Source organism: Nicotiana tomentosiformis, chromosome 8 (genome assembly GCF_000390325.3).
Source record: "Nicotiana tomentosiformis chromosome 8, ASM39032v3, whole genome shotgun sequence".
In the NCBI taxonomy this organism is placed as follows: Eukaryota; Viridiplantae; Streptophyta; class Magnoliopsida; order Solanales; family Solanaceae; genus Nicotiana; species Nicotiana tomentosiformis.
Window position 1 is genome coordinate 58,688,714 of NC_090819.1, and position 10,412 is coordinate 58,699,125.

Genomic DNA, 10,412 nt, shown 5'->3' on the forward strand with positions numbered 1-10,412 from the left:
TGCAAAATAGACTACAAAGCTCTACAATGGTAATCCCTTCCTCCCTCAACCAATTTCAACAAGAAACTAACCAAAATGGTTCATTAATCCTACATACTACAACTTATTGTAACATGCATGGCCTATTTCCAACCCCCACAATATACTAAACCTCTTGCATGAAAGCTTAGAAGTAGGACTTACCCGGATAGATAATAATCTAGTGATTGGTTTCCTTGATTCTTGAAGGTTGGTGCAAGATCGGATGATTAGAGTGTTAGGTTTCCTCACTCTCTCTCTAAAATCATCATGTAATCGCCCCAAAATAAGCCCCAAAGGCTATTTATCAAAATGGGGTCGGGTTATAAAAATAGGAAAATAGACCCTCCAAACTCAGGTCTACGGTCACAGAATGGACCGCATAACAGATATGTGGTCCGCAAAATGTACCGCAAAAGTGATTCCCAAAAACGGAAATGGTCTGGATAGGTTTGTTACTGGTCTCCGATCCACAGACCACTTATGCGGCCGCAGAATGGACCGCAGAATCATCCAACAAAATTCTTCAAGCCAAATCTGCGATGGAAAATGCAAACCACGAAATAGATGTTCGATCGCAGATTAGACCGCAAAACGACCTTCAAAACTCAACCATTTTTCTGCTCAACTCTGTGATGGGTATACGGCCGTAGAATGGATCTGTGGTCACGAATATGATCGCATAACTGGCCCTTCAGCAAAAAGTTTTCACCAATACCTCGATGCATTCTTCAACCCAAAAAGTCCGTACAAATTACCCGACCTCGACACCATAAGACTAGAATTCCTTGGTAAAATTTTACAGCGCCTTACAGTAACAATCAAGGTGGATGGAACAATAATCAAGGAAATTAGGGGTCGGGTTTTCAAAGGCCCTCGATGTATCAACAACCGAGCTTCCTACCTCCTTATCCTCCCCATGGTCCAAGTTCTTCAAACAATGAGATGGGGCGTATTGAGAACATGTTCAAGCAAATGATGGAAAAGAATGCTGATTCGGATGCCCAACTTGCCTCACACAACACATCGATCCGCAACTTAGAAGTTCAAATGGGGAAAATCTCTCAAGATCTAAATTCTCGTCCTAAGGGAGCACTACCAAGTGACATGGTAGTAAACCCAAAGGGTGGAAACAACACGAGGCATGTCATAGCCGTTACTACAAGAAGTGGAAAAGGTGGGAATGCACCCACCTCAAGTTAAAAGAAACTTGTGGATGATGAGCAAGTGGTACAAGAAGAAGAGGCCCCGAACAACATGGTGCAATCAAATGATGAAGTTTTGATTGATATTGATGATAGTGTGGAAGAGACTCAAGAGGAGGTGAACCCGTCTAGGGATCACTTTATTGACATACCGGAGCCGGTAGTGCAAAAGGCTAAGGCACCATTGCCTAAGCCTCCACCTCCATACCCTCAAAGACTAGCCAAACAAAATGGCGAGAATCAATTCAAGAAGTTCATTCAAATGATGATGAGTCTCTCAATCAATGTGCCATTAGTTGAAGCTTTGGAACAAATGCTCGGTTATGCAATGTTTATGAAGGATCTTATGACAAAGAAGTTGTCAATGAATTTTGAAACTATCAAAGTCACTCATCAAGTGAGTGCAATTGTGAATTCAATGGCTCCTAAGCTAGAGGATCCCGGTACTTTCACGATTCCTTGTACAATTGGAAGTGCCGAGTTTGCTAAAATTCTTTGTGATCCTGGGGCAAGTATCAATTTGATACCATATTCGATTTTCAAGACCTTGGGAATTAGGAAACCAAGACCCACCTCTATGAGATTGCAAATAGCCGATCATACTATGAATAGACCTTTGGGAGTGATTGAAGATTTTTTGGTTCGTGTTTATAAATTCATTCTTCTGGCAGATTTTGTCATACTAGATTGTGAAGTTGATTATGAGGTGCCGATTATTCTTGGAAAACCTTTCCTTGCTACGGGGAAGGCTCTTTGTGATGTTAAAGCCGGAGAACTCACCTTCTGAATGGGTGATGAACAAGTGGTTTTCCATATGTGTAAGTCCATGTGGAAACCAAATAACAATGAGGTGTGCTCTTTTGTGGACTTGGTGACCGATGTTATTGTTAATGATATGAGTGCCACAATCAATGTTGGTGATATGTTGGAGGCCGTCTTGCTCAACTCTGATGATGACGAGATGGATGGCTTCATGGAAAATGTGAACTCTTTGCAAGGAATGGAGTCGTACAATTATTCACCCCGAAAATTATCTTTGGATCTTGAAAATAGGACAACTCCTCCTATAAAGCCTTCCATTGAAGAGCCTCCTACCTTAGAGTTGAAGCCATTGCCTCCATATCTTCGGTATGAATTTCTTGGCCTTTGTTCTACTTTACCGATTATTCTTTCCTCTTGTTTGACTAACGTGCATGTAGATTCTACATTGGGGGTGCTACAAAAGAGAAAGAAGACTATTGAGTGGACATTGGCAGATATTCGGGGGATAAGCCCCGCATTTTGCATGCATAAGATCAACTTGGAGGAAGGTGCCAAACCATCTATTGAACATCAAAGGAGACTCAATGAGGCTATGCAAGAAGTTGTCAAAAAGGAGATTATCAAGTGGTTGGATGCCGGGGTTGTCTACCCCATCTCCGATAGTTCGTGGACTTCTCCAGTTCAATGTGACCCAAAGAAGGGGGCATGACGGTGGTCACCAATGACAAGAATGAGTTGATTCCTAGAAGAACGGTGACCGGTTGGAGAGTGTGTATGGACTATCACAAGCTCAACAAAGTCACAAGGAAGGATAATTTTCCACTTCCCTTCTTAGATCAAATGCTTGATAGATTGGCCGGCCATGCTTTCTATTGGTTTCTTGATGGGAATTCGGGATACAACCAAATCCTTATTGCCCTGGAGGATCAAGATAAAACAACCTTTACATGTCCCTATGGTACTTTCACCTTTAAGAGGATGCCATTTGGTTTGTGCAATGCACCGGCGACTTTTCAAAGGTGTATGATGGCTATCTTCACGGACATGGTGGAGGACTACCTTGAAGTTTTCATGGATGACTTCTCGGTGGTTGGGGATTCTTTTGATGATTGTCTAGCAAATTTAGATAAAGTGTAAGATGTGAAGAAACAAATTTGGTGCTCATTTCATGGTCGAGGAAGGCATTGTCCTTGGCCACAAAATCTCAAAGAATGGAAATGAAGTGGACAGGGCAAAGATAGAGGTGATTTCTAAATTTCCACCTCCATCTTCGATGAATAGTGTGCGGAGTTTCTTAGGCCACGCGGGATTTTACCGGCATTTCATCAAAGATTTCTCTAAGGTGGTGAACCCGTTGTGCAAGCTTCTTGAGAAGGATGCTAAGTTCAACTTTGATTATGATTGCATGAGAGCTTTTGAATTGTTAAAGTTCAAGTTAACAACTACTCCCATCATCACCGCTCCAAATTGGAGTGTCCCTTTTGAACTCATATGTGATGCAAGTCACGTAGCTGTTGGGGCTATTTTGGGGCAATGCATCAAAAAGATTTTTCACCCAGCCTACTATGCTAGTAAGACCATGAATAGTGCCCAAGTCAACTACACTATTATGGAGAAAGAGCTCCTTGCCATTGTGTTTGCAATTGAGAAGTTCTGCCCATACTTGATGGGTGCAAAGGTCATTGTCCACACGGATCATGCGGCACTTCGTTATCTTATGAGCAAGAAAGATTCCAAAGCTCGGTTGATGAGATGGGTGATTTTGTTGCAAGAGTTTGATATTGACATCCAAGATAGAAAAGGGAGTGAAAACCAAGTGGAGGACCACTTGTCTCGTTTGGAGGAGGAGGGGAGGCCGCATGATGGCCTTGAAATCAATGACTCCTTCCCCGATGAGCAACTCTTGCTATTTCAATGAAAGATGTGCCATGGTTCGCGGATCTAGTAAATTTCCTTGTGTGTGGAATCATCTTGGATGAGTTCTCTTCAAACCAAAGGAAGAAGCTCAAACGGGATTGTCAAGATTATTATTGGGATGAACCATACCTTTTCCGGATTTGTATGGATGGGGTGATTAGAATATGTGTACCGGAAGAAGAGCAAGTTGAAATTCTTGGGGCTTGTCATTCTTCGCCATATGGTGGTCATCATGGTGGAGCAAGAACGGCGGTCAAAGTGCTAAGTTGTGGTTTCTATTGGCCCACTCTTTACAAGAATGCTAGTGATCTAGTGAAAAGATGCGATGAATGTCAACGGACTGGTGGAATCTCAAAGAAAAATGAAATGCCTCTCACTACCATTTTGGAGATTGATATTTTTGATGTGTGGGGTATTGACTTCATGGGTCCTTTTGTGAGTTCTTGTGGAAATACCTACATCTTGGTCGCAGTTGATTATGTGTCCAAATGGGTTGAGGTCATTGCTCTACCCAACAATGAGGTGAGAAGTGTGGTGGCGTTCTTGAAGAAGAATATTTTCATAAACTTTAGTACTACGCGGGCTATTATATCGATGGAGGGTCACATTTTTGCAACAAGGCTTTCGACACTTTACTCAGCAAGTATGGTGTTACTCATAAAGTCACGACTCCCTATGATCCACAAGCTAGCAGTCAAGTGGAAGCCTCTAACTAGGAGATAAAGAGTATATTGTCCAAAACAATGAATGCTAACAGGATGGATTGGTCCAAGAAGCTTGATGATGCATTATGGGCTTATCAGACGGCTTACAAAACACCTATCGGAATGTCGCCATACCGGTTAGTGTTCGAAAAAATCTTGTCATCTTCCGGTGGAACTTGAGCACAAAGCCATGTGGGGTCTAAAGAGGTTGAATCTTGATTGGGATGTAGCCGCTAACTTGAGGGATTGGATGAGTTCTGGTACCATGCTTATGCAAGTTCGTCCTTGTACAAAGAAAAGATTAAATATCTTCATGACAAATACATTTGGAACAAAGAGTTCAAGGTGGGCGATCTTGTGTTGTTGTTTAACTCAAGGTTGAGGATGTTTCCCGAGAAGTTAAAGTCTAAATGGATTGGTCCTTTTGAAATTGTGGGTGTGACACCTTTTGGTGCATTGGACTTGAACCACATCATGGCGGTCATTTATTTCAATTGACGGTATTCTGCATCGTGTCGCAACGTTAAATCAGGCGCTTCTTGGGAGGCAACCCATGTTTCTTTTCTTTATTCTTTGTAGTTAGGTGTTATTTTTGTGCTAACTTGATTTGAAGTATGCTACAAGGATGAGTGTAACTTACAGGAATTATGGACAGAAATCTAGCTAAGTGTTGCAAGAATTGCGGACCGCAGTTAAATATTACGGATCGCACATTTATAATTGATGCAGCAAAAGTGCACTGTGGCCGCACAATTATCTTGCGGACTACACAAATGGAAGGTGGAAAATGTCAACTCTCTGAAGTTTGGTCTGTTAGAGAAAAGGTCAATCTACGGCCGGAAAAGGTAATCTGCGGCCGCAATATGGAATCTGCGGCCGCATACAAAATTTTGCAGACCGCAGACAAGATGCCGACTTAAGCTCACCAGGTAACAGAGTGTGGAACGCACATGAAATTGTGCGGCCGTACTCGCCCCTCCTTCCCTTAGAAAACCAAGTAGTATAAATAGAGGGCTAAGGGCAATTGTTACGTTTTTTCCCTCTCTAAGCACAAACACAGTAATCTCTTGAAATTTCTTGGTGAATCTATCTATACACACATACAACATCTTTGGTCAGTCACTCTTTACACTCATTCATCTCGTATGCTTTAATTTCTTGTTAATCTTTTTCTTTTAATTTGTAGATTTATAGTATTTTAGGCCATTTTTCAATAGAATTCAATTATGCATTCATGTGGGGGTAAATCTGATGTGGGTTGACTAGTACATGCTCTATGGGGACTGGGTCAAATCATTTTTATGCCTTTGTGTTGTTACCATGTCAAACTTTGCACAAAATTGCAAAACCTAGATAGATATACTGGACCGTTTGTAGTTCTTTTGAATTCTGCGGCCGCAACTGAAATTGTGCGGTCTGCAGAAGTTGAGCTAGGGCAACATTAGTGAGGAAGGGGTCTGCGGCCGCAAGGTAAAATGTGCGGACCGCAGAATTCCCATTCCGGCCGCAGAACAACCCTTTTTCTGTCATCAGATAGTCTACAAAATTGTGACTCAAATGTGTAGCCACAGGTCTAATTGTGCGGACCGCAAAAATCATGTTGCGGCCGCACAACAGCCAATTCTCTGTCATCAAAGAGTTGGTATATATTGATTTCTGAGTTGCAACCGCAAGTGAAATTTTGCAGACCGCACTTCACTTTTTGCAGCCGCAAGACAAAATTGTGCGGTCCGCACGGCCTCATCTGCGGCCGCAAGAAAATTGTGCGGACCGTATATCCTTATCCTACAAGCATGATTAAACTGTGACCCCCATTGTGTTCTTGGTGTATACTTTCATATCTCCTTGTTTGACTGAACATTGAATTGCAACTAAAAATCGCGTCTGCTTGATACAGATAATGGTTCGATCTAGAGGTAGAGGCGACGCTTCTAAAGTAAGGGGTGAACCTTCTAGGGGTCAAGGCAAGAGTGCCTTACCCCTCGGCCACAAAGGACAAAAACAAAGAAAGCAACAACCGGCAGAGGGAGAGGTGCATATCTCTCCGAGACGAGCTCTTATGTCCCGTCTAGGGAAGCATAAAAGGGCAACTCAGCCTCTGTTCAAGAGCAGCCGGCTGCACAGTCAAGGCCGCCAGAGAGATATCAACTCAAGGATGAGTCATCCTCATCTCATAGCACTTCCGAGGGTTTGAAAAGTGCTAGTCAGGCTTCTGAGTCATCCACTACACCTGTCCCTGAGGCATAAGATATATCAGTTTAGGACATCCCCGATGATGGTAGAGGGGGAGATGCTACAGATGCCGGCCTTGAAAGGTTGAAGAAGAAAGAGGTCTGGGAGGACCGTTTTGTCAGCTTGGCTGCCTTCACTACCTTTCGTACTTGGTGGCTAGTGAGGTCGCTTACTCTTGAGCGACAGTTTCAGTTTAAAGATATGGAGAAGTACAACCCAGCAGTGTTGACACAGTTCAAGGAACGGAAGGGGTGGATGTGGTTCACCAATAGTGTAGTGGATTCCAAAGAGTACGTAGTAGTGCATTCTACGCTAATGTGGTGCATGTCCAAAAGGGGACAAAGGTAACCAAAGTGCGTAACCTCAAAGTAAGCGTTACATCCCATATTTTCGTACGTGAAATTACGCCATAAATAAATCGGCGTAAGCTCGGGAATGAGATTTTTTTGGTATTATAAGTATTATGCTATTTCAACCAAGTGATAAGCAAATTCGTGAAGGTGAGAGAGTAAGCAAATCGAAGAAAATGAGTTTTCGTCGAAGTTTGACATTTTGAGAAAAAATACGGTCCGAGCTATAATACCCGATATTTATGGACTAGTATCATACAAGGTACCATATGGCCATGATAGTAAGATGTATAAAGTGTATTAAAAGTGAGTAGTATTTTAAGTAAGTTGAGGTAATTCTTAAATTATGTGGATAATTGAGTAATTAATGACTTTTAGTGGGAGATTAATTAAAAATCTTTGGATAATATTAGACCCTCCCCCACGTGGCAGCAAGCCACCCCAAGAATTGTGACTCTTACTCATTATATTATGTGGCAAGTCTTAAAGGACATGAGTCATATCCATTTAATAAAGAAGAGACATATATTCATTCTTAAAGAACCTGAGTCATATCCCTTTAATAAAGAGAGTCACATATTCATTATGAAGAATCATAAGTCAGAAACTCATTCATATATGCATGTGATAAGAATTCAGTCGTAAATGTTTGTGTATTACAAACGTAAGTCACATAAGTAAGATAAGATCTTCAACAATTCAAAGCAACGTGAGATTTTGCAATTATAAGGGAGTACGGTACAATCTTTCTCAAGAATATCATACGGATGTTTCCCTACTCCGATCTTGCCGTCACCTGTTTCGTCGCAATTAACGTGTGTTAGAGGGATTGTCAAGAGAATCGGTTTTGGTATGTTAAGCCTATCCCTTCTTTTTTTGTCATGATCTATACGACACAAATGAAACGAGCAAATGCACAATTTTCATAAATAACTATATTCATAGAAATACTAGAGATGCTTATATTCTTGATTCTCCACGTGTCATATTATTCTATCACCTGTTCATAGGTCTCAGAAAATACGTAAGTTGATAAAGTTTATTTCCAGATATTAATCAAAGGCATAGTGATCTTATGACATTTTGAGAAATCTTATTAACGTATTTCTTATGCATTTCATGCATTTATACATATACATTGACCCATGACCAGATGGCGTTATATACGCGTATATATATATATGTATATGGGATATGGGAAAAGGTTACGGCGTTATATACGCACCACCACCTGATCAGCTGGAAGACGTTGATGATTTGCCCACAGTGGCCGAGATGATATGATGGGATGCCTTCAGAGGCTTGATGATGTTATGAACGCATATACCCATGCATGGTATGACATTTATATGCATATGCATGATATTATAATATTAAATGATTCACAAAACTATTCAGATATACATGTTGAGTCTTTTACTCCATGTTTCTCTCATGTCTATTGTTTACTGATTTTCATTCCTTACATACTCGGTACATTATTTATACTGACGTCCTTTTTGCCTGGGAATATTGCGTTTCATACCCGCAGGTCCCGATAGACAGGTCGAGAGTCATCCAAGTAGGTTATCAGCTCTGCGGAAGATGTTGGTGTGCTCTATTTGCTCCGGAGTTGCTATTGGTCAGTATGATTAGGAAATGTGTTGATTGGTACTCTGTCCCGACCTTTATAACATTTATGTATCCTTCAGCGGAAATGTGTTGTTGTGCACCTCACTTATAAGCAGGAGGCTACAGGGCATTTAGAACTGTCACTCTTTCTTCTTATTCTAGATCGTGTGGTAGAGCTCAGTTGTAAGAACTCAATTTCCTAAACTCTATCTCATTCATAATACGATGATGCCCACATCCAGAAAGACGGTTGGTAAGAGATATAGTTGTAGAAGGGTTGAGTCAGAGGAACTCGATTTTTCATGATGCTTATGATGAGTAAATGTGAGGTCTTCAGCAGATCATGTGTTTACTAAGATTTGTAAAACTTCTTGATAAGGATCCCTAAGGCAAAAATGTCTATCCACTCTTATGGTAAAAAGGAATAAGAGAATCGAAAGGTAGATACAAGTTTCAGCAAGTAAAAGAAGCAAGATGAAAAAGGGTACGAGCTACCCAGCTAATGAAGATTATCGCAGAGGAATATAAGCCTTTTGAGTTATATAAGAGAAGGCAGGATATCAGGATCTAGCTGGGGTCAGGTTAACCCAAAATGGTGGATGGATTGTTAGCGTTAGCTGACATTTCCGAAGGATATTGCAAAGGTGCTAATAGATCTCCTTGTGAGACACCCAGAAGGTGCACTCCAAAATAGTACAGCTAGATATGAATACTACAAAGATAGGCACTGAAGCCTTGAAGGGATAAATATTACCTTAGTGTAGTTCCCGTCCCTAGTGGAGAAAGAATGTTAAGCAACCCAAAGAGCAAGTAGATGGATCAAGGGGAGCTAAAAGCAAAAAAATGTCTTGTTCGAGTTTTCAGAATAAAGTGATAGACATAAATGTTAGTGGGGAATAAGAAGAGAGTTAATGAAGCATTATGAGTAAGATGTGATACATGTATAACAACGGTAGATCAAAAATATGACAGTATTACAGAATCTATAGTCAAGTGAAGGAAAGGACGAGAAGTGACTGGCCTTGAGACAACGTATAGGCCATAAAGTCATATCCTCGTTTCGAGAAATAAGTTCGTGACTCCAACACGACTACCAAAAGGAAATGTTAGACCCTAGATTAATAAGAAATCAGCATGGACTGATGAACAAGATAAACTAAGAATGAACTAGGGACTGAGTAATAGTCGGCATCATGAGAATTTTAGAGATTGCGTCCCGGCGATAATAGAATGGACGACAGAGGAATACCCTTTAAAGGTCATTCAGGAAGACGCTTCCCTAAAGCAAGCAAGGTGAGTAAAGTTAAGCTTAAGGGACTGTATGTGCCAGTTACACTAAGTGTCACCCTCGCGAGTGAGGCATTTTGTTATCCTTGGTACAGAAGGATTGTCGCGAGGCGAGTAAGGATCATCGATGATGTGAAAAGATTCCAAAGATGAAGAGGTAAAACATCTATACGTAGATCGTCGTAGCTCCAATTATTAGTACTCCCCTAAAGGGGGGAATATGGAGTGATGTGGCATGAAGTCAAAATTAAGCAGTTCTAGTAACTAGGGAATGGTAAAAGAATGCGATAAAAATGAGAAAAGGAATGAGATTGCACTGATTCAAA

The 10,412-nt window shown here is 41.1% G+C and overlaps 1 protein-coding gene across 1 annotated transcript; it reads left to right on the forward strand.

The window, feature by feature from the left end:
* Nucleotides 1–1,491: 1,491 nt before the first annotated feature.
* On the forward strand, nt 1,492–2,010 carry LOC138897527 (uncharacterized). The gene has a single exon (XM_070183505.1). The coding sequence runs from the start codon at nt 1,492–1,494 to the stop codon at nt 2,008–2,010; it is 519 nt and encodes a 172-aa protein (XP_070039606.1).
* Nucleotides 2,011–10,412: the final 8,402 nt, after the last annotated feature.